A 24,699-nucleotide genomic window follows, 5' to 3' on the forward strand; every position below is an offset into this window, starting at 1 on the left:
GGGATGCCATGGCAATCAAACTGGGAGGATTTTAGGAAAGCTAGCTTGTGAGGGGACATTTGACAGGCCATCTCTACACAATAGACAGTCCAAGGGATGGGTAAATTCAGAGTCATATTTACAATATATGGCTCTGGATAGATTAGTTCAGATCATTTGTTTGTAGGTCATTTAAAGTTATGAGTGGGAAAACAAGGGTGCGCTTTGGACCCCACACTACTTTGGTGTATAGTAGCAGGATCTTATTCACCCAGGGCAGTTTGTGATTGGCTGAGATTAATGTAAATCCAGTTGATTAAATAGAATGTCCTCTCAGATCAATAAATCCCCAGCATCGTGATTGCTGTGGTGGTTACAATAGGGCTAAAATGTTCCATATCTCTCATGATATTCCAAACAGCTCTTTCCCTAAATTAACAATTACAACTTCGTCATATCACAATCCAAGATAAATTTACTGCATCACCAATTTTGTTTTTTTGACAGAACTTACGATATGTAGTTTACCATAGATCAAGCCCCAGGCTCCCTCCTCCCCCACACACTGACCAAACATCAGAACTTTACCACACTCCGAAGCTGAAATTATTTCACCAGTCCATAGTTAGTGGGAGGAGAGTGTGTAAAGGTGGACGCCCATTCCCCTCGCCCCACATCCCCTCCACGGCCCATGCATTTGCTGGTCACAGGGAGGGGCGGTTAGGTCAGGGTGTGTGGGTCTCACTGGGGCAGCTGCAGGAGTGTGCCCTGGCCGGCAGGCAGGTAGGTGACGTTGCGGGAGCGGGACAGCTGGAAGGCGATGTCCTCGGCAGCCTCCAGCTTACGCAGCTCTACCAGGCCATCTCCAGCCTCCTGCAGAGAGTTAGCAATGAGCAGGGCGGCCTGGGAGTCACCCTCTGCTGAGATGATGGCTGCCTGTTTCTGTTGCTCGGCCTGGGGAAGTAGAGAAGAAACACACTTTACTTCTATTCATCCTTTATTAATGTGTGCAACGTCAGAATCCCTTGGTTGTTTAGGGTCACTTCCAGCTTAGTGTATTAAATGCACGTTCATCATTCTTATCACCTTACAGAATAAATCTGTCAATGTCTTAAACAAACCCTTTCTCCTTTTTACCTTCTCCACGACAAACCTGGCCCTCTCGGCCTCCTGCTGAGCCACCTGCTTCATCTCAACAGCCTCTGTGAACTCCTTACCGAACGTCAAGTGTGTCTGAGGAAGAAGGAACATGATGTCTTCAAGTAAAAACCACAGAACATGTACAAGTGATGACCAGACCCACTGAGTAAAACACTGTTGCTTCCTTACTCATTAAAACAGTGAAATGAAACATTTGGGCAGAAAAATATTGTTCTCACAAGGTAGTGTTATTCAACATTGTAAATCATAGGAATTAGTCATTTTGAGTGTTCTATCCCTTTAAACAGCTCACCAGTGAGACGTCATCCAGGATGAGGCCGAAGGTGTTGGCTCTTTCTGTCAGGTCGTCACTGACCTGCCGGGACACCAGCTCTCTCTGGGTGATGAGCTCACCGGCATCAAACCGGGCCTGTGAGGTACACACACAAACACACCCATATAAACACACAAAGAAATAACAGGATAGGGTAGACTTCACTGCAACCCAATGCCACTCAGCCGGTTTTTACATTTTTTTTTTTTTTTTAGAGGTGGAGTCTGCTTAAGAGGGAGTCTTTTTACCCAAAACTCCAGGGTAAAACCATAAAGGAAATGTGGCATTAGTCTAACACTCACCACCACGGATTTGAGGACCTCTGTGGTGATGGATGGCAGTACCCTCTCGTCGTAGTCTTCTCCGATGCTGGTGAAGATGCGTGGGAGCTGGCTAGTCACCGGCCGGAAGAGGATACGCAGTGTGATGTTCACATTCTGCAGATCTGGGGGGTGTTTAAAACATTACAAAAAAAACTGCAAGAGGACAGTTGACGTAAAAAGGAAAACATTATTGGATAGAGCTTGAAATGAAACGACAGAAGGATAGGTAGGTAAAAGCTTTTACTATGCCAGAGAAAGACTAAGTGCGAAAGCGATTGTGCCTGTCCTCGTGACTCATGTTAGTTACCTTTGCTGCCTGTGATGACAGGCACGTTGCGCGGACGTGAACGGCAGTCAAAGATGATAGGCTTCTGTACCCAGGGAATGAGGAAGTGGGTTCCCTCGCCAACTACAGCATCTTGCACTCCCCGGAACCTGTCAAATATTACTGCCCGATGACCTGCGTCAACTGTAACACGTGAAGAAATATTAGGACAATTCAGGTTGGTAGTGTTATGTTACTCAACTTTAAAGCCTCATATGTCATTTGTAATTTTTTGTATTGCATCCAAGTGTTCCCATGATATCAAGATCGCTTTCGGGCGGCAGGTAGCCTAGTGTTTCGATCTTTGGGCCAGTAACCAAAAGGCTGCTGGATCAAAACCCAGAGCTGACAGGCTAAAAATCTGTCGTATTGCCCCTGAACACGGCAGTTAACCCACAGATAAGAATTTGTTCATAACTGACTTTCCTAGTTAAATAAAGGTTACATCAAATGATCCATTTACAGAGCTCACTGTCTCACCATTGAAGAGGGCCGAGTTCACAACACCCCCACCAACGGCGAGGGCCAGCCCCAACTTCCCGATGGATTCAAATAGTTTCGCCATGTCTGTAGCCTGGGAAAAAAAAAGAAGCGATACATTTACGATAAGTTCTATTGGAGCTCACCAGATAGAATTCTAGATCTTAATGATATATTTGAGCATGTGGTGGTATAATACATCTACATGTAGGTAAGTAACTCCTAAAGCTATCCAAATAAAAGTGTTGTTCGTTTTTCCAGAGCTCTAAATTAGTCCCTTCTGACTTGATGGCCTTGGTCTGTCAATGATGCCAATTAGCCATTAGCCACACTAGCTAGCCAAGCAAGCAGACTTTGCAACAAAAACGACTAACATTTAACTAGCTATGAGAATTGAACCATTTGTCACACAATGTCGCACCTGGACATGTCATGCCTAGCGATAGCTCTAGATCAGGGTAACAAACACTATCATGACGATCTGTAGCTACATGCTCACGCTGCGACATGAACTTGCAAATTGGTCGCTCGTGTCCATGTTACTCAATGCGTACCTTCCCGGTTTACTGAATAATTACCCACACAACCAGTCACACAGCATTACAATACCAATATCTGACTATTAAGGGAGCTTTGTTAATTATATATTTATTCATGTATAAGGTCAGAACGAATTAAATTAGCACTCACCTACTGTTTTGTCAGTTATGTCTATGACCTCCACCCAAGATGTTTTTTTTTTCTACACAGCATGGGCATCAACTTGTAACAAACTCCTCTCTGATTGGATAAGTAGTGCTCCGGGACTTGTTTATCGATGCAATTCATTGGCTAGTGAGAATATCGCTGAGCATTCTGGTTGCTGAAGTTCACCAACTATGATAATAGTAATATTATGATATAATTAAGCAATAAGGCACGAGGGGGTGTGGTGTATATAGCCAATATACCAACGCTATGGGATGTACTTAGTGGCAACGCGGTGTGCCTGGATACAGTCCTTAGCCGCATTGTGTTGGCTATATACCACAAACTGCCGAGGTGCCTTGTTGCTATTATGAACTTAGTTACCAACGTAGAGCAGTAAAAATGCATGTTTTGTCATACCCATGGTATACGTCAGCCAATCAGCATTCAGGGCTCGAACCACCCAGTTTATAATGATAATTATATATTTTTTGTCATTCGAAAAGGGTTTAATCACAGAGTTTTTAAACCCTAACCATGAGGTGCAACATCGCAAGACATCCAGGAACTATTGCGAAACAGACCATACCCGGGCCAGGGTTTTGATTTTGAGAAGTGAAAAATTCTTCGTTAGTTTTCCCAAAATCTAAAGGCACAATCTATATTTGAGCCAAAGTCGTATTACTCCAACCTCGTGAAACTGACAAACTAACACGTTTTTATGTTCGTCAAAAACAACTTTATATCGAAGGAGTGCCTTTGATTTGACGGAATACACAACTGCAGTTCAGCACTAAAACAACCCTTTAGACGCGATGACGTGATTCTGCGCATGAGCTTGTAGGCCATTGTCGCCATGACATCGCCGACAAGTGTGATCGGGGATTTCTATTGGAGAAGCAGTTTCAGCAGTTTCATCTTGAAACTGTACTGTCTTTGGTTGAATTAATCATCTCTTTGGCGAGAATAATGCCTAGGCCATAATAATGCCATATGTTTGACTGTTTCTTCTTCAGTTAGTTGAAATACTGTGTATCATTTCAGAACATTCAGGCTGGTTTCACACACACACACACACACACACACACACACACACACACACACACACACACACACACACACACACACACACACACACACACACACACACACACACACACAAACACACAAACACAGTCTTGTGAAGAGGGCACAACAACACCTTTCCCCCCTCAGGAGACTGAAAACATTTGGCATGGGTCCCCAGATCCTCAAAAAGTCATCCTGACCTGTTGCATCTCAGCCGGCATCTAGGCGCTACAGAGGGTGGTGCGTACAGCCCAGTACATCACTGGGGCCAAGCTTCCTGACCTCCAGGACCTACAGTTGAAGTTTCAGAAGTTTCACATACACCTTAGCCAAATACATTTAAACTCAGTTTTTCACAATTCCTGACATTTAATCCTAGTAGACATTCCCTGTCTTAGGTCAGTTAGGATCACCACTTTATTTTAAGAATGTGAAATGTCAGAATAATAGTAGAGAGAATGATTTATTTCAGCTTTTATTTCTTTCATTACATTCCCAGTGGATCAGAAGTTTACATACACTCAATTAGTATTTGGTAGCATTGCCTTTAAATTCTTTAACTTGGGTCAAATGTTTTGAATAGCCTTCCACAAGCTTACCACAATAAGTTGGGGAAATTTTGGCCCATTCCTCCTGACAGAGCTGGTGTAACTGAGTCAGGTTTGTAGGCCTCCTTGTTCACACATGCGTTTTCAGTTCTGCCCACAACATTTCTATAGGATTGAAGTCAGGGCTTTGTGATGGCCACTCCAATACCTTGACTTTGTTGTCCTTAAGCCCTTTTGCCACAACTTTGGAAGTATGTTTGGAGTCATTGTCAATTTGGAAGACCCATTTGCGACCAAGCTTTAACTTCCTGAATGATGTCTTGAGATGTTGCTTCAATATATCCACATCATTTTCCATCATCATGATGCCATCTATTTTGTAAAGTGCACCAGTCCCTCCTGCAGCAAAGTACCCCCACAACATGATGCTGCCACCCCCGTGCTTCACGGTTGGGATGATGTTCTTCAGCTTGCAAGCCTCCCCCTTTTTCCTCCAAACATAACGATGGCCATTATGGCCAAACAGTTCTATTTTTGTTTCATCAGACCAAAGGAAATGTCTCAAACTAGTACGATTTTTGTCCCCATGTGCAGTTGCAAACCGTAGTCTTGCTTTTTTTATGGCGGATTTAGAGCAGTGGCTCCTTCCTTGCTGAGCGGCCTTTCAGGTTGTGTCAATATAGGACTTGTTTACTGTGGATATAGATACTTTTGTACCTGTTTTCTCCAGCAACTTCACAAGGTCCTTTGCTGTTTTTATGGGATTGATTTGCACTTTTCACACCAAAGTACGTTCATCTCTAGGAGACAGAATGGGTCTCCTTCCTGAGCGGTATGATGGCTGCGTGGTCCCATGGTGTTTATACATGCATACTATTGTTTGTACAGATGAACGTGGTACCTTCAGGCGTTTGGAAATTGCTCCCAAGGATGAACCAGACTTGTGGAGGTATACAATATTTTTTCGGAGGTCTTGGCTGATTTCCTTTGATTTTCCCATGATGTCAAGCGAAGAGGCAATGAGTTTGAAGGTAGGCCTTGAAATACATCCACAGGTACACTTCCTAAAGCCATGACATAATTTTATGGAATTTTCCAAGCTGTTTAAAGACACAGTCAAAGTATGTAAACCTTTGACCCATTGGAATTATGATACAGTGAATTATAAGTGAAATAATCTGTAAACAATTGTTGGAAAAATGACTTGTGTCATGCGCAAAGTTGATGTCCTAACCGACTTGCCAAAACTATAGTTTGTTATAACAAGAAATTTGTGGAGTGGTTGAAAAACTAGTTTTAATGACTCCAACCTAAGTGTATGTAAACTTCCGACTTCAACTGTATATACTAGGCGGTGTCAGAGGAAGGCCCAAAAAAGAGTCAAAGACTCCAGTCACCCAAGTCATAGACTGTTCTCTCTGCTTCCGCATGGCAAGCGTTACCGGAGCGGCTAGTCTAGGACCAAAAGGCTCCTTAACAGCATCTACCCCCAAGCCATAAGTCTACTGAACAATTAATCAAATGTCCACCCTTACTATTTACATTGAGACCCCCCCCCCCCCCCCCCCTTTGATTTTACACTGCTGCTACTCACTGTTTATTATCTATGCGTAGTCCCTTTAAAAATGACCTCGACTAATCTGTACCCCCGCATATTGACTCGGTACCTGTATCCCCTGTATATAGCCTCCTTATTGTTGTGTCATTTTCTTTTGTTACTTTAAAAAAAAGTTTTACTTCAGTTTATTTAGTAAATAGTCAACTCTATCTCTTGAACTGCATTGTTGGTTAAGGGCTTGTAAGTAAGCATTTCACGGTAAGGTTGTATTCGGCGCAAATACAATTTGATTTGATTTGTACAACTAACCTTGTGGGGACACATAATTCAGTCCTATTCAAAATTCTAACCCTAACCTGTACCCTTATCCTTTTTATTTTTTATTAACCTTTATTTAACTAGGCAAGTCAGTTAAGAACATTAAGAACAAATTAAGAACAAATTCTTATTTACAATGATGGCCTACCCCGGCCAAACCCTCCCCTAACCCGGACGAGGCTGGGCCAATTGTGCGCCGTCCTAACCCTAACCTTAACCTGAAAACCTAACCTTAACTAACCGTAACTCTAGCTCCTAACCTCAACCCTTAACCTAATTCTCACCCTAACACTAATTCTAACCTTAACCCTAAACCCCTGAAAATAGCATTTGACCTTGTGGGGAACAACAAAATGTCCCCAGTTGGTCAAATGTTGGTTCATTTATTATTCTTGTCGAGACTTCTGGTCCTCACAAGTATAGTTAAACACGTCCATGTCCACACACACACACACACACACACACGGTTTGTTGAAAGACAAATGTATCTCAGTACTGGACAATTCTAATCTAGGTTTTCAATTGACCAATGCATTGATTCCTTTTTGGACATGTGAACCTGGCCTTATGTTCGCCCCCTGGCGTTTGCAATGAAGAACAACAACACTCTTAACCCCCCAGTTCCTACTTCATAGTTTCACTTTCCATCCATGTTTTGAACAACATGTAAGTGAAGTACGTCCACGTCTTTGGTGCGAGACGAGAGCTATGAGAGGCTTCTAAAACAGTTAAGGTAAGGATATTTGCGTTGATATCGTTGTGGAAAAAAGCAATGCCTCGAAGAGCTCTACTTTGAGGTCATTTTAGATTTGTGTCGTTGGATTTGTGCACTTCCTTGAAGTTTCATTTTCCCAGTCTCCGTGGTCACACTTACCAATTCCTTTGATTTTCACAGATGTTGTGATCTGATGGTAAAAGTGATGGTCTCTTTTATAGAGCGGGAAGGGAATGTGTTTCTGAAACAGTGGATGAAAGTGATTTGAAGCATACTGTGCCTACTGGTCGATTGCTCTTTGTGGACCCTACTTTAACCTCAAGCAGTCAGTGCGCTTGCCATGTGAACAGTTCGCACATCTCTCTTCACAGTATACTATCAACATCAACGGTATCTCAAGCTGTTTCCATAGCAATGACCTCCGTTGACAGAGCAGTTTAATAAAACAACGTTTCTGTTGATTATGTTGATGAAGTTTCGTGGCAACGCCCAGTATAGGGTGTCATTTAATTAAATATCCAGATAACCCCCACCAACAAAAAAGTGTTATGTTGGCCTATTACATGGCAATGACAAATGTATTGACAATTCACGATCAGTGGTTTTGTTTGAAGGGAGACTTGGCTTGCTATACCCACCTATGTGTTCCTCCTGTATGTCAGTAACCCGGTTTTGCCCAGCAGATGGCGGAGCAGTGCAGGACAGTAAGGGTGAGTGGCCTGCCCACTGATATAAAGGAGGACCGGCTGACAGACAAGCTGTACATCTACTTCCTGAGGGCCAGGAATGGAGGAGGGGAAATAGCATCTGTCACCATTGTCAAGGCAACACCCGTCTCTGCCCTCATCACCTTTGAGGACATTGGAGGTCAGTAGGTGTGTGTGTGTGTGTGTGTGTGTGTGTGTGTGTGTGTGCATATAATGTGTCTGAGGCTCCTGGGAGGGGAGGGCTGGTGAGATCAGGAGACTGGAGACTTGATGGTGATAAATGGACTATTTCACCATAACGTAGAGTCATAAAGTAACAACTACCGTACATCGTCGCTACTGCTAAGTTCCTTCTCAGTAGATTTCCATCTGGCTCGTTGACCATAGCCACTCTTTTTAAACGTCATTTTGCATCCATTTGCAAATTAACTGGGAAATGCAAGGTATTATGCTTCGTGGCCTGTCACCATCGATTAACTGTGGGCTCGGGTGTTGGCATACATTTCAAGGAGAGGCCAGGGGCAGGAGTGCTTAGAAAGGGTGTTTCTCTGACTGAGATTGATCTAGCTCTTGTACTCTGGTGACCCCGCACAGTGGCAAGGAGCGTGCTTCAACATGGCCGACACATTCTGAAGGTGGACGGGAAGAAGTATGAACTCACCTTGAGTGAACCTCACAAAGACCTGGACCCAAATAAGGTATGTTGTTGAGACTGTATTTGTAAAAAAAAAAAAAACATTTTTTTAAAGGCGACACATTTTGTTTAGACTTACATGCTCTCCCTCTTTCGCCCCCTCTCCCGTTCAGGTCATCTTGAGCATGTCTGTTACTGTGGATTACAGCCAGCTACCTGGAGGAAAGGCAGCATTGACCAGCCTTGACAGGAGTCATGATGTTCAGATCCACTATAACAACCCAGAGCAGCTCTGCACCTTGCAGGGCCTCTACTCCCAGGTTCAGGCTGCACTGGCCCAAATACTGGGGCTCCCGACGGTCCTGGCCTCCATAGATACAACCCTACCTGTGGCCAATGGTGTTCTGGGAGTTCTTACTAGAGGCACTAGGGGCCAAGCGAAGAGGACTCATACCCAGGAGGCGACAGACCATCACAGGAGAGGTGATGAGCAGAGTGATCTAGGCTCAGGTCCACATAGGGACTTTATGTCTGGAGGTCAGGGCTGTGAGTGGGAGGGGACAGCTCAGGCAAAGGGGGGTGCTGTGGGTCTGTGTCTGTCTGAGGAACCCCCCATGGTGGAAGAGGACCTCTCCCTGATCATGGATGCAGACTTGTTCCACTACCTGCAGAGGCAGTGTGGAGAGGAGTACCAGGAGATCCTCACCCAGCATGGGGTAGAGGTGGTGGACGTGACCGCAGAGGGAGTGACCACCCTGTTCCTACAGAGAGTCCCCGGGGTGGGGGACATTGGACAGGAGCTGGAGCGTCTGAGGGGGGCTCGTGGGGACCTGAGCCGGCTCTACCAGGAGAACGAGGCCAGGCTCCGGCGAGCCCAGCTTCCCAAGAGCGTCCTCTCGCCCAGGGGAGGCCTGTCCAGGGCCATGGAGGGCCTGCGGGTCAGGCTGCCCAAGTTGCTATTCAGTGAGGATGACCGGAACATCTACTTAGTTGGCAACAGCAGCGATGTGTCCGAAGCCAAACAGGTCCTCCTTCTGGGGGAGAGAGAGGAGGCGGTGGAGGATGTAGCCAGCTTGTTACCATCTCCCTCATCCACATCTGGTTCCTCCAAGCCAGGGGAAGAGGAGAGACTCACACCCACTCTCTCCTCCACAGCAGGAACACCCCTGGACGCCAGGGTAGATAAGCTGCTGAAGCAATATGAGACGGAGAGGAGGACGGAGGGGGCCCGAGGGTATAAGTTTGCCCCCCGCTTCAAGGCATTAGGGCCGGCTGGGCTAGGGACCAGACCTAGGGACACAGTGACGGTAGGGGACACATCTCCAAGTATACGACCGGGCCTTGGACCCATGTTAGGCCATGACCTGTTTTGCTCAGACAGAGCAGGGTCAGGTGTTGGGGGACTCTCCAGGCCAGGTACACAGAGTAGTGGAGATGATATACTGTTCAGGAGAGGTGAACCCCTGTTCACCCCCTCTATGGAGAATGGACTCTTCCTGAGCTCAATACCAACACACGTTGGGCAGCAGGGTGAGACAGCCCCATTCACCTCAACTCTGAACACCTTGTCAGGGGGCAGCACCATCCCCACCACCATCTCAACCTCTGGGTCAGGATCCACCCTAAAGCGGGCCAGTAGTTTCTCGGGTCGGGCCAGGTCCAAGGTCCAGGACCCAGGACAGAGTGAGGCTGAGAAAGCCACAACCAGAGCCAGGCGGTCCAATAGCTTGGACAGGAGAAATGCCTACAGTGCAGAACTAACCATCTCCATGGTGATATGGAATTACATGAAGGAGGCCTACGCCACCCGTATACAGGACATGACCTCTGACCTGCAGATGAGGGAGAGGCAATCAGACAAAAGCAGTGACATCACTGTCATCCTTATGGGGGCGGAGTCATCTGTGGTGAGCACCTGTCAGTTGGAGATGCAGAAGCTGGTTGCCATGGTGAAGACAGACTTCTGTTTGCAAGAGTTGCCTCTGGCTGAGTTAGGCGTGTCTGACCCAGCAGATGAGACTTTAGAGGTGTGCTGTGCTGAGGTGAGGCAACGGTTCAAGAAGGTCTCCATCCAGACAATGAGAGATAGCGTGTTTCTGATCGGCCCCAAGCAGCTGTGCTCTCAAGTGGGGGCAGCACTGAGGGAGGTGTTCCCTGGAGAGACAGGCCAGGGGGGGGGACAAGAGGACTTCTCGGTCCCCTATACCACCACTTTGAATCAGTCCAGTCCATTTCAGGTGAATGGGGTCCAGAACTCCTCACAGTTTCAGACCAGTGGCCCTCAGCGGATGTCTGAGACTCAGAGAGGGGGAGGGGAGGGGCCTGGTGCCAACAGGGAGAAGAAAAACATCCAGAGGAGTGATTCTTCCAAGAGGACGAGGAACAGCGAATCAGAACACAAGAACACAGTTGTTAGCCAATCACCAGCGAGGAAAGACCCTGTCATAAAGGAGAAAGTGGAGGGGGGCGGGACCATGGAGGCAGACAGGAGCAAGACTGACACATTTCTCAGCCATTCAGCGATAGGCAACGGAGGAAGGCCGGGAGCAGTGAATGGTGGCGGTACCAATCAAGACATGGTCACGCCCCCAAAAGAAAGCAACCTGAGGTCCAGAGTGACCCAGAAGGACAACAACAGACAGTCTAGTGGAGCAGAGAACCAGGAGAGGTCAGGGTCAGCTCTGACACGTCACGGCCTGGGAAGGTCTAGTCTGTCTGGGGCACGGACACAGATCTGTGTGTGTGGGGAGAGTGGGGCGTCAGTGAAGAGGACAGGGTGTGGGGTGACCCTGTGCCCACAATGTCTCCTCAAAGTCCACATCCAATGCAGGGTTTGCCCCAAGGCTGAGGTGGCAGTCCCACAGGGCGTCCAGGGTAACATGAGCTACTCTGAGATGCCCTTCAGCCTGCCAGGCCATGGCAGAGACGCCGTCGTTAAGATCACCTACTGCATCCCAGATGGCATTCAGGGGGTAAGGGCAAGACTTCTCTACCAGGCTATCTGATGGGCCAATTACAGTTGACATTTTAAACGTGTCATGTCAACTGTCCAAATGCACTCTTGGCATTATTAAATCAGCTTATATTAACATGTTAAGTCTTAAGTATTCCTTGTCAGTAATTGCTTGCTTTGCATTTCTAAGTTCTGTCATGTTTAACTCCTAAAACTGTCTTGTGGCGTTTACAATCTGGAACACACCCCATTATCTGCCACATGTCCCTCTCTTGTTGTAGAGGGGCCACCCCTCGCCTGGCTCTGCGTTTCGGGGGGGAGTATTTGAGGCCTACCTTCCCCTATGCGAGAGGACCAGGAAACTCCTACCGCGGCTGGAGAAAGCCTTCAGGCTAGGCCTCACCTTCACTGTGACGGGCAGGGAGCCAGGGGCCAGGGTCAGCTGGGACAGCATCCCCCACAAGACCAGCCTGCATGGGGGCAAGTCTGGGTGAGTACTGGAGTCACAGTACCCATTAGTGACTCTCGACTGAAATAGCAACAGTAAAGAGCAGAAAGTCAGGGGTCAATGTTATGTGCTGGTCATTTTATTACCTAGTGTGTGTCCCAAATGCCACCCTATTCCCTTTTAATAGGTCACTACTTTTGGGAGTATGGTGCCATTTAGGATGTATCCTATGTAAGAAAAGCCCTATAGCGCTCTGGTCAAAAGCAGTGCACTATTGTAGGATTAGGGTGCCATTTGAGTTATATGCTATAATGTAATTTTGTGTCCACACAGGAATGGTTATCCAGACTCCACCTATCTGAGTCGACTGTCTGAAGTACTGAGGACACATGGGATTGAGGAGGCCCCTGCCAAGTCTCAAGACCAAAACAAAACCTGACAAGGATAGTCGTATCTATGTTTTTTATCAAGGTGTTTGTTTCTCTCCGGTGTTGTAAGAATTGAATCTGTCTGTATCTTGTCCCGAGACTCCCAAGAAATGTTGAACGCTTGTGTGAGTCTGTATAGTAATAAGCCAACGAGAGAAGTCCTTTCGGTTCTTAAGAGTTTTGTAGTTGTACTGTTGTTCATGCTTAATCGGGACCAAATGATTTCCACAGATATTTTACAGATGGTAGTGACACAAAAGTGTTTGAGCTACTATTTGTCATTGGACCAATACTAGTCCTGGCAGCTATTGTTCATTTGACCTGTACTGTGTTCTGACAGTGAGCATTCCGTCTTTATCTTACTGTAACCGAGTAGCGTCCGTATCTTTTCTGTACCCCCGCCGCTGATAGCATCCCCGTTCGTTATGTACACACACTCAAATACCTGAGCCATAAAATATCAAGTCACTGCGGTTCCACATTGTTTCCTCGCAGTAACATCCTAATAACACAGTAAACAAAGCCACAGCTCCGAGGGTCAAGTCTTTTTTTTTTCTCCTTCCTGTTATGCTTTTTTATTAGTCCTGGAAAACATGTAAGGCATATGGTAACATTACACATTGAAGCGTTACAAGCTCTAGAGCCCATGTTGTGGACAGCATGGCACCCACGTACGCAGTGAAACCCAGTCAAGCACAGAAGCAGCATCAATTCAAAGGGTTTAAAAAATATATATATATAAAAAAAAAAAGTGGAGACAACTTTAGTAGAAGAGTGGAAAACAACACCACAGACCGAAGGAGAGAAGGAACGAAAAACCTAGCAAACAAATCAACGTGTAGGCAGAAATGGCTGTCTCACATTAAACCGTGTGTGGAAACAGCTGTCTGGACGGGAAAGTGACAACGGACCTATTTTTCTGAAGCTTTCCCGTAGACGGGTTCATGTGCATCTGGTTATGAGGCTGACTTGAACAGTGTCAGATGGAGGAAGAGGAGGGGGTATGGGTGCAGCGAGGAGAGGCGAGGGAGTGGGAGCGGGAGCAGGTATAGGTGCAGTGATTTGGCTGCTGTTGGCACCGTGATGATGGGGGTGGAAAGGCACTCCCTCTGCACAGATCCACTACTAAACTATACAGTGGAAGGAATCATGAGCTATACACACATGCCTTTGTTTCCCGGGTCACCTACACACAGATCCTAGTGGACCATACATATCGTAACAAGCCTAGCCAAATGCACCAGACACTCACAGCGTTTCTATAGAGTCGTAGAATATGTTGCTAGTTGGCGACAGTTTATAGTGATTGCTAATGAGGAGCCAGAGACGGCCAGAAGACGTTGGGTGGTTTTCTTTTAGGGAAAGGGGGTGTGTGTGTGTGTGGGGTGGACGGGTGGGAGCTGTACGCCTCTGGATGTGGTAATAATCTCCAGACTGGGATTATCTTTCTAACTAGGAATACACTCCACCAAGCACTGCGATTGACACAAGACTGGAAAGGAGGACAATATAGTGTGTGTGTGTGAGAGAGAGAGAGAGAGAGAAACGAACAACAGATGTACTCAAATCAAGAGTTAAGGGAAGCTGTTTGGAATGGCCTGTGAGAAACCATGTGAAACAGTGACATTAAGACTGCCAATCAAAGGGAACCCGTTATCTAGAACAATATAGCTGGGAGCTGGGATGTTTTCCAATGCATGAAACGCCCTAGTTTCTTGAAGGACCGTCTCTGGTTTTTAGAGCTCTTGCATAAGAATGTGCGTCTGGCTGGGAAAGCGATTCAAGCTGACACACAGCGTAGATTCACCAAGCTGGAAAAGCAATCGGGCGCTAGGGATTGGGAGGAGTGGGGTTAGGGCTCAGGCACAGCCAACATCAGATTCATCCTGTCCTCTCTGACACCCAGTTACATCCCACGCCCTAGCCACTCACTACACCCACCCACCCACCCACCCGTGTGCTGCAGCTGAGTTCAACTAAGAGACCTTTTGGTTCTATCAAACAGGAAGAAAAACATTGAATCAAATGACATATAATCTCTGCACCACATGCCATTGGATGCATGCAATTGAATTCCAGATGTTAATGTGATGTGTGTGTATGGTATGATGAGTGTGTGCATGGAGAGGGGAGAGGGCGGGGCTTTGGCTAACTAATAATTGACTCGAACCAAAGAGCTCTCGAGGTGCAATAGAGGATAATGGAATGTCTGAGACCAACAGGCTGTATGTGAACTGGGATCGGCTTTCGGGCGGATATTTTGCGCCTGGGACAGACCTAGAGCTGGGTTTCTGTCTGTGCAGCTGTGAAATATGGCCTCGCTATGACATCCCCCTACACATCTGCTACCTCCCTCTCTCTCTTATCCCGTACAAACCATTTGGAATCAGGCTAAGAGAAACAGGAAACCGGCATATGGTGGCGTTTCACAAAGCTAAACTAGAGAGAGGTGGATGAAAGAAATGGTCCATGATTCAACGATTCACCTGGTCATGTATATTTTTGAATGGATGTTTAATTGATCTTTTTTGTTGGTGTTTTTTTTTGGGGGGGGGGTTGCAATTGTAGGAAGATTGTAGTTTGTGTGCTTTGCCGTGCAGCCTAATCGTCCATGCACCTTGTCCATGCACTCACCCCCGTTATGGAGATTATATGGTGTGGTTATAAACGCATAGGCATGTCGACTGATGTGGGCGTCAACTTTGTTGTAGTAGATGTCTTGAGGCCTGATAATACTCTGTTGACACATTTCACTGATCTGAGATCAGCGAGGACTGTGAGGAGTTTGGCTATGGAGGGAGGTGCCTCTCAACAAGGTTGTGTGTCTGTGTGTGTATGTGTGTGTTAGGATCGAGGCATGAGAGCAAGACCCCAACCAATCAGAAACGAATAAAACCTTCTGTAAACTGTAGCAAAATTCTATCAGCACCCATAAACATTTGGGACAGAAATCATACACAGATTGTTTTTGTTTTTCTAGAAGGTCATAGGAAAAGTACCCAGAAACAAAACATTTTCCTTCTCTTTTTCATTGAATGCACCGTTGTAGTCAAGGCATTGACAGAGGAGTACATACAGTTTGGCACAAATGGTCAGGCCCAACAGAAAGGCTCATCACATTGAAAAGGAATGTAGTTAGGCAGGTCCCACCGTAAAGAGTATGAACTTTGAACTTTAAACCCCTTGGAAAACAAAACAAAAAAACACAGGTCAACAAAAAAACAGAAAAAACATATTAAGTAAAACATCCTTTTACTGAAGCATTAGCTTCTCACATGGCATTCAGAAAACAGAAACACCGTCCACAGGTTCACAGAAGGAGCCCAGCAGACAGCTGACAGAACACACTCACTCCCCACACCGGCATGGCACTCACACTCCGTCCCAGGCCCACTGCTGTCCCCGCTACACCGGGTCGTCACTTTCACAGCCCTGGATGAATGAATGGTTTCATTTGAGCTGCCACCCAGGAGAAGCTAGCAGAGGGTGGAGGAGGAGATGTGTGCTCGTGTTTCGCGTGCATGCAAAAGTGTCACTTCCACTGTACTTCCCGTGAGTTTCAGCAGATACAGTAATGGTCTCTTTGAGTGGGGAAAGAGCGGAGCGGACTCAGAGCCAGCGGGACTGGAGCGGGACTGCCATGCCTGGAAGTACATTAAGATCAGCGAGCAGAGTGCAAAATACCTATACCAACTGTCCTCTTAACATTGGCCTCATCAGAGAAGGGGAGGAGAGAGAGAAAGAGAGCTAGATAGCTGTGAAGCAGATAAAGAGTGTAAGGAAGGGGAGGTTGTAATGGGGTTGAGGAGGGGCAGGTGGGAGTCTTTTTTAGTAACCTGACAAACGACCTGAGGACACACACATCTTCACACACAATGACTGACAACACGACATGAGGGAGGCCACTCATGCTAACACGACAGCTTCTTTACAAAGTCACTATAGTCACCATCTGAGACGCTTCACAGACAGACAGGCAGGCAGACAGGCAAGTGTGTGAAGAGCATGGATTCTCACATCTTTCCAAATGGGATAGTAGTGGGGTGTTTTTGAAGTCCGCACTGCAGGGCTCCTGCTCATAACGGGTTTAGCTTCCGTCCATGGTTTATTATAGACAATTCATCTCTGACATAAGAATGAGTATCAGACGAATTCAACATAATTTAGAGGAGGTTGAAAACAAAACCCTGCTTTATAGATACAAATGAGTCCCCTATAATCAACTTCTGAAAACCAGTCTTGCTGTTCTAAATTATGTCCACAAGGGGCAGCAGTGCATTCGTATGGGAGAGGCCAACTATTGATTGTGGCCCTAGGTGTGCCACCCCCACACAGACTATATCGGACTTGAATGTCCTCATCATATGCAGAGTGTAGTAGTGTAGAGTGTAGTAACTAGGATGTTAGCCTGATTTTACTGCTGTGTACTACAGCTTCAGTACCAAAGCCGGGGGTTTCATTAGACACTTCACTACTCACTCACTCAGATAGACTGAGAAATAGACAACAGCGCCATCTCTGACGAGCCTGTTGCCTGTTGCTATGCCGACCACAGAGAGAGAGAGAGATGGAGAGAAAGGAGAAGGGGGAGGGATGGGTGAGAATGCACACCAGAAGGAGTTTTTTAGTTTTTTTTTACCCTTCTAAACTCCCCTGTTCCAGATCAGGGCGAGGGACAGGCGAGCGAGCGGTCACTGTGAAAGGAGTGGAATGTCAGGGGAGCAACAAGGGTCTGATGTCAAGGAACTGGGCGGCATTCACTCTATCTTACTCCATTCAAATGTTTTAGTGTCTCTACACAACACTGCCTCTTTGAACACATCGCCCTGTGTGTGTGTGTGTTTGTGCCCCTTGTTTGAAGAGAAACCATTTTCCCTCCTAATTGGCACTGTGCGCTGCTTGCCAACAGTTGGTTCATTAGAAACATCAGTGACTACAGAGCACCAAGACTAAGCCCCGATTTCTCCCTCCCTATCGAATACTGGACCAAATGGCTCATTAATTCACTGTCTGGAGCTTCATCCTGTCACACGCTATCGTCTGGTCTCTAGTGCGTCACCTCTAGGATTATGGGACATGTAGTGTGGGCTCTGCTGTGAGGGCGGAGCTGTGTGATACTAGAAGTACCCTGGCATTTAAGGGACGTGCCACTAACCTTTCTTCATATACTTAAATAAAGAGTGGGTCGTGGTGATTGACAGGGGAGTTCTGTAACCACTGGCTTTGGAGTCAAGCATCACACAGCCATGCAAACATCTCCAGGGGAGCTGATAGCCAATCACAGACAAGCAAACACTGACTGACTCATGCACAGTGACATAACACAACACTGGACCGTATGTGAGATGGTGGGTGGGTGTGGTTCTGTCTGTCGGTCTGTCTGTCTGTGGGTTTATACCATAGGGAGAGGGGGAGGGTAGGGGGAACTCAGTAGAGGGAGAGGAAGGAGAGGTGGCAGGTGGAAGTCAGCGCAGGGCAATCTAGCATAGTGGGAGTCGACATGGAGGGAGGAGGGGCACTGTGTGAGTTGGAATGGGTCGAATTATCGTTGTCAAGGCAACAGTGATGCGCCCCAGGCCTGGGCATTATACCCACACCGTCCCTCTGTGTGTCTCTCTCTCTCTGACTCTCTCTGGGGTCTCAACAGGCAACACCTTCAGACTGTTATGGCATGAGTCATAGGGTAGCGTATAGTAGTGGTCATTTTCCCATGGTGGCGAGGTGAGGGCGGGAACTGTTTTGTGAGCCCGGCTGTCATTAAGGTGCACTGGGGATTCAGAAATAAAGTGACCCTTGCTTGAGTGGGGGAGGAGAGAGAGGGGAGGAGGGGTGGGTATAGGCCCAGGCCTGAGTATTCGCTGTCAGAATGGACTGGGGAGGGGTCTGAGAGATGATGGTAGGGATGACAGATTGACTGCTGTGCAATGAGTCTATAAAGCCCACCCCCATCCCCCGCTCTCCCAAGTCCAACCCACCCACACACACCACACCTCCCTTTTCCTCCCCTACCACATTTCCCCTGCCCTGTCACCCCCTCCCAAACCAAACCCCTGCTCCCAGGACAAGAGCTCCCCGATGGTCTGCCTGCCTGACTATCCATCCATCCATCCATCAATCCCTCACTCTCACTTCTCCTCTTTCTTGGGCTCCTCCTTCTTCTCCTCTTTCTTCACCTCATTTTTCTCCTCCTTCTTCGGCTCTTCCTTCTTCTTCTCTTCTTTCTTGTCCTCCTTCTTGGAGTCATCCTTCTTCTTGTCGTCTTTCTTCTTGTCCTCCTTTTTCTTGTCCTCCTTCTTCTCCTCTTTCTTAGGCTCCTCTTTCTTCTCCTCCTCTGGCATAGGCTCGGTGATGAGGATCACCTTGCCGATGTTGTTCCTCTCCTGCATTCTCCGCATGGCATCGCCCACCTGGTTAGAGAAGCAGAGAGAGAGACATGAACGAACGAACGATGGACAGTGGGAGAGGGGGCGGGAGAGTAGATATCCATCTATCATCATGTGTCCAGGACTGCTGGTTTATCCCCCCCCCTCCACACACACACTAAATTGCTCCCCAAACCCTTAGAAGGAGATGATGCCAGGCACCGCAAGCATAAATTGCCCAGTCTATCACTCCTTAAAACATAAACTACAGGCAAGTATCAGAACATGGGAGAGTGAGGTTTGTACAAACTTTAGTGGGAGGATGTATTAATAACTGAGAGAGAGGGAGAAAGATGGAGAGGGAGAGGTGGCGTAAACGTGAGCCTGAGTCAGTGCTTGACAGACAGAAAGCAAGAGCAAAAGCTTTAGATGGAGAATCGTGTAGATCGAGAGAAAGAACGAAGAAAAACTGGGTGGAATTAAGAATCAGTATTCTGTGTTTAAACATTCAAATGCATTGCTAAATTCATTTACATTTACATTTACATTTAAATTTAAATTCAACATGTATTTTCATTTGGAAGTGCTTCAGTTTAAAACTGCCTATGTATATAACACGTAGGGGTCTCATTGAGAGCTGGACAATGTATTGATCATGTCACATTACCATTATTGACTGACTGGTTCCTAGGTGCCTGTCACAGTGTCACATCAGAGGCCGGTCCCCAGGGTTGTGCCACAGCCAGGGTTGATTGACCCATAGGTTTCTTCCTGTCCTGCCTACTTGTCAATCATAGTGGCAAAGGGGCGGATCCTAGGCAGGCCAGCCCCAACCTATACCGACCCGCTCGTCTCTGCCTAATGTCTGCGTCTGTCTCTCCATCAGAGGCTGGTGGGAGGAGCAATAGGAGGACGGGCTCTGTGTAATGGCTGGAATGGAATTCATGGAACGGAGTCCAACATGGTTTTGATGTGTTTGATACCGTTTCATTTAATCCATTCCAGCCATTACAATGAGCCCATCCTCTTATAGATCATCCTACCAGCCTCCTCTGCTCTCCACCCCTCCCTTCTACCCCCCACCCACGCCAGCCCGCACAGGCAGGCAGGCAGACCACCGAACGACCAATGCCACGGCAACAGAGGGCCATCTCCTAGCAACCCAAATCCTTGTCAAGGCTTGGCCCTGACACACACACACACACACACACACAGGCATAGAAGAGGGGGAGTCATGTAGGAGTTAAGGAGGGAGAGGTGATATTCAGGTGATATTCAGATGGACAGTCCGGGATCTTAAGCACTTACAAATGTGTAACATATTGTACGAATTGGAAGTAGTAACATATCATACGAATTGCCCAAAAAGGCTCTCTCTCTCTCTCTCTCTCTCTATATATATATATATATATATATATATTTTAATTTATTTTTTTTTTTTTTCAGGACGTAACATACCATGATAAATGGTAGTACACAATTGTGCACAATTTCCGGGGACCTATTTTGACTCGTGAACACTACTTTCAAAACTACTGGCTGTCACGCCCTGACCTTAAAGATCCTTTTTATTCTCTTTTCTGGTCAGGTCAGGGTGTGACTAGGGTGGGTAGTCTCGTTTTTTTTTCATTTCTATGTTGGCCTGGTATGGTTCCCAATCAGAGGCAGCTGTCTATCGTTGGCTCCGATTGGGGTTCATATTTAGGCAGCCTTTTCCCACTGGGTTTTTGTGGGATCCTGTCTATGTCTAGTTGCCTGCGAGCACTACGATAGTTTCACGTTTCGTTTTGCGCCTCATGGTTTTCTCCAATAAACATGAGTTTCATCCAATAAACACGGAACTCTATGCACACTGCGCCTTGGTCCATTAATTCAACCAACGACCGTGAGACTGGCTGATATTATACAAAAGCTCTGGAGCATCCCTTTAATGAAAAACCTATGAAGGGGAGGAGGAAGAGGTGGTGGAGGAGGAGGAGGAGGAGGAGGAGGAGAGGACTGAGACGACGGAGGTGTGGTGATCAGGGGCGGGGACGCCAGGGATTTGTAAGTGTAGCTTGTGTGAGTGAAACCACAACCAGCCCAATTACTGAAGCAGCACTGCAATTGTTGTACGTACTCAAGCATCCAGCCTTCAGTCACTCACTGCTCCTCTCTCTCTCTCTTTCTCTCTCTGAAAGTCTGCCTCTGCCGTCTTAGCTCTGAGTGTTCTCACAGCGAGCGGCTCCCTACCTCCCTGCAGTGTATGCACTAATAATCACAACTAGAAGCACTGTCTGTCTGAGAACGGTAAGACCCTCTAGACATCAGAGCTGATGTACCGGCACCACCCTCTATATACTGTTATTTTTTTCACTGCTCCTCTTTAATTACTTGTTACTTTTATCTCTTATTCTCATCCATATTTTTTGAAACTGCACTGTCGGTTAGGGGCTCGTAGGTAAGCATTTCACTGTAAGGTCTACTACACTTGTTGTATTCAGCATTTCACTGTAAGGTCTACTACACCTGTTGTATTCAGCATTTCACTGTAAGGTCTACTACACCTGTTGTATTCAGCATTTCACTGTAAGGTCTACTACACCTGTTGTATTCAGCATTTCACATTTCACTGTAAGGTCTACTACACCTGCATTTTGTATACACCTGTTGTATTCAGCATTTCACTGTATCTCAGCATTTCAATGTAAGGTCTACTACACCTGTTGTATTCGGCGCATGTGACTAATACAGTTTGATTTGATTTGCTCTACAGTACAAAGCCCTGACGGAGTTGCTCAATATGAGGCACCAGGCTCTTACACATGCTGTGTTAACATGTTCGTTGATTAATAGTGCAGACATGGAGCGGGTCAGGATAGGTCAGAGAGGAGGGGGTGGGGGGTGATAGATGGAGTTAGGGTGTGGTGTCTGGGTCCCCCAGGTCTTATCAATTCAAGTTTAAGAGCTGTTTTATGCTGATGATATGTAATATAATTTAGAGGAATTGTAACAGCTATTACTACATGCCACTTCCTGCATTTCTCTATCCTTCTCTCATCTACCCTCTTCCGTCCTCCACTGCTTCATCCCATTTGGTCTCTCGCTGTCATACCCGGGGCCCCTCCCTAAGACAGAAGCGCTGGCAGACCAACGGAGGTTACCATGGCAACAGGAGAGAAAATGAGAAAAAGATACACAGAGAGAAAGGGAGGGTGTGAGGCGGAGTAAGAGAGAGAATAGAGAGTACAGACAGACAGAGAGACAGACAGAGAGAGAGAGAGAGACCAAGAGAGAGAGAGAGACACAGAGAGAGAGACCGAGAGAGAGAGAGACCAAGAGAGAGAGAGACCGATAGAGAGACCGAGAGAGAGAGAGAGAGACAGAGAGAGACAGAGAGAGAGACAGAGAGAGAGACAGAGAGAGAGAAAGAGACAGAGAGAGACAGAGAGAGAGAGACAGAGAGAGAGAGAGAGAGAGAGAGAACGAGAGAAACACTTCTCTCTGGTCAGTTTCACAGGCCTTAACCATTGACTGGCCCTAGCATTAACCAATGAACATATCAGCCCCCTCTTTCTTCCCCCTCTCTCCCCTTCTCTCACCCTCCCTCTATCCCTCTTTCTGTCAATCGGATTCTGTCTTTCACTCAAAGGGACATCTGATGGAGGGAGAGACTTTTATTCACAGACACATGTGCCTAATCTCATCCAGTCTCATAGAGCCACGCCCAACCATACACACACACACAAACACACAAGAACACAAACGCACACCCACCCACACACACCCACCTGTTCGAGGTGATAGGTGGAGTCGATGCGTGGTTTGATCTTGCCCTGCCTATAGAGGTCCAGGATGGTGGTCATGGCCTGCAGGATGACCTCCACCTCTCCGTCCAGGTAGCCCAGGTGGAAGCCACACACTGACTTGTTGTTCTGGATCAGGCTGAGCGTGTGGATGGAGAACTGGTGGTACCAGGTCTTAGCCACCGCCAGAAGGTTCTTCTTCTGGCCTGCTAGCATGTTAGCTGCACCTGCAAGGGGAGAGAGCACAAAGGGTTAAAGGGTGTTAATGCGTTAAAATGGGTTTGCATGTAATAGTGTGTGTGAGAATGGGGCAGGGGTCCTTGTGTCGGTTTTATTATCAGTGTAGGGTCAGTTTGGGTCTGTGTATAATTGATTGACTGATCAGCCATTGTTCCCCAGTCCACTTCAGTCTCATTATCTACCCCAACTCCCTCTTTCTCCCTCTACCTCCCTTGCTCTGGCCTTACCCTCTCTGCCCTCAACTTTGTTTTCACCGGGTCCCCCTCTTTTATCTCTCTTAAACATGATCTTTTCAGTATGTCCCATTTTCAGTGCCATTTTCCCGATGGACAGTTCTATTGCCAGGCTGAGGTCCTGGCAGGTACCACATAGCCTACAATCCTCACCCACCCACTCCCTCCTCTCTTCCTCTTTACTTTCCCCCGTTCTTCCTTTATGCTCTCAGTCTCTTTCCCGTTCCCTCTCGCTGTCCTTGTTTCTCCCTCCCAGCCTCACTTTCCACACATCCCCTTTTCTCTCTCAATCTCTGTTCTCATAACCCTCTCTGCCCTCCTCTCTCTCTCTCTCTTTCTCGCTCTGTCTCATCCTCTCTCTTTCACGATCTCCCTCTCTCCCGTGGATGGGACACAAAAGCGTGCTTAGAGAGAGGAGGGGGAGCTGGAGAGGTTTTCAGTCTGCTACATTCAGACATTCCAGGTTCCGTGTGGATAGAACGCCCATTGTCCCGCCATGCAGACTTCTGATAAACTGGTAGAGGAGCAGCAAGGAGGGGGGGAGTGGTGGTGGTGGGGGGGGGGGGGTAGAGAAGGGTTGAGTGGGTGAATGGATCAGGGTGGGACCACCATGCTGGGTAGTTGGTTAGTCTTCTTTGCAACATGCAGAAGGCAAGGCCCTGTTCTCCAGGCATGCCTCCCCAGCCCACTGTCCCATGCCTCCCCAGCCCACTGTCCCATGCCTCCCCAGCCCCCCCTGCCTCCCCAGCCCACTGTCCCATGCCTCCCCAGCCCACTGTCCCATGCCTCCCCAGCCCACTGTCCCATGCCTACCCAGCCCACTGTCCCATGCCTCCCCAGCCCACTGTCCCATGCATGCCATGCCCGCTGCAAACTGGCATCATCACAGAGCGAGACCACAGAGGCCTTCCCACAGACAACACACACACACACACACACACACACACACACACACACACACACACACACACACACACACACACACACACACACACACACACACACACACACACACTGAGGACATGGACCTCTGTAGGGAAGCAGTGCACCCAGGAAGGGCCTAATAATTCACAACCCTTTGTGTGTGTTTTGTGCACACTGTGCTATTTGTGTTCTAAACCACTGGTATGGATATGTGTTGAAATAAAGCAAAGTATGATTGAGGTCTTTTGTCCTTCCTGTCTCACCGTAGGTGATGAGCTTGCCCATGGGTTTCAGCAGGTTGTACGCCTTGTGGGTGTCTGAGCCTCCCAGAGGATCCAGCACAATATCCAGCCCTGGAGGAGAGGAGAGGAGAGGAGAGGAGAAGAGAGGAGAGGAGAGGAGAGGAGAGGAGGGGAGAGGAGAGGAGAGGAGAGGAGAGGAGAGGAGAGGAGAGGAGAGGAGAGGAGAGGAGAGGAGAGGAGAGGAGAGGAGAGGAGAGGAGAGGAGAGG

The 24,699-nt window shown here is 47.3% G+C and overlaps 3 protein-coding genes across 5 annotated transcripts in view; 1 reads left to right on the top strand and 2 right to left on the bottom strand.

The window, feature by feature from the left end:
- Positions 1-623: 623 nt before the first annotated feature.
- On the bottom strand, positions 624-3,363 carry LOC115104102 (prohibitin 1-like). Of its 2 annotated transcripts, none has more exons than XM_029625322.2 (7): positions 3,276-3,363; positions 2,582-2,675; positions 2,084-2,245; positions 1,756-1,898; positions 1,433-1,549; positions 1,117-1,212; positions 624-933 (listed from the first exon to the last, which is right to left on the bottom strand). In XM_029625322.2, the coding sequence occupies exons 2-7, from the start codon at positions 2,664-2,666 to the stop codon at positions 721-723; spliced, it is 816 nt and encodes a 271-aa protein (XP_029481182.1). In that variant the 5' UTR covers positions 2,667-2,675; positions 3,276-3,363; the 3' UTR covers positions 624-720. The 2 variants fall into 2 exon arrangements, with proteins under 2 accessions (XP_029481182.1, XP_029481181.1); XM_029625321.2 differs by having other exon boundaries at positions 3,272-3,359.
- Positions 3,364-7,390: 4,027 nt separating this feature from the next.
- LOC115104099 (uncharacterized) lies at positions 7,391-13,181 on the top strand. 2 transcript variants are annotated; one of them, XM_029625315.2, is made up of 6 exons: positions 7,391-7,493; positions 8,138-8,342; positions 8,777-8,880; positions 8,990-11,788; positions 12,051-12,259; positions 12,551-13,181. In XM_029625315.2, exons 2-6 carry the CDS (start codon positions 8,159-8,161, stop codon positions 12,654-12,656), a joined length of 3,402 nt encoding a protein of 1,133 aa, XP_029481175.2. In that variant the 5' UTR covers positions 7,391-7,493; positions 8,138-8,158; the 3' UTR covers positions 12,657-13,181. The 2 variants fall into 2 exon arrangements, with proteins under 2 accessions (XP_029481175.2, XP_029481174.2); XM_029625314.2 differs by having other exon boundaries at positions 8,159-8,342.
- Positions 13,182-15,656: 2,475 nt separating this feature from the next.
- The window catches only part of LOC115104101 (synaptic vesicle membrane protein VAT-1 homolog), a 40,305-nt gene continuing 31,262 nt past the window's right edge, over positions 15,657-24,699 (bottom strand). The window contains exons 4-6 of the mRNA XM_029625320.2: positions 24,453-24,542; positions 22,778-23,019; positions 15,657-19,052 (exon numbers count right to left, since the gene is read on the bottom strand). Of these exons, the coding sequence (XP_029481180.1) occupies positions 18,771-19,052; positions 22,778-23,019; positions 24,453-24,542 (614 nt within the window). The 3' untranslated portion in view covers positions 15,657-18,770. The remainder of the gene's footprint in view (positions 19,053-22,777; positions 23,020-24,452; positions 24,543-24,699) is intronic.

The sequence above is a fragment of the Oncorhynchus nerka genome, linkage group LG21, assembly GCF_034236695.1.
Source record: "Oncorhynchus nerka isolate Pitt River linkage group LG21, Oner_Uvic_2.0, whole genome shotgun sequence".
Classification (NCBI taxonomy): Eukaryota; Metazoa; Chordata; class Actinopteri; order Salmoniformes; family Salmonidae; genus Oncorhynchus; species Oncorhynchus nerka.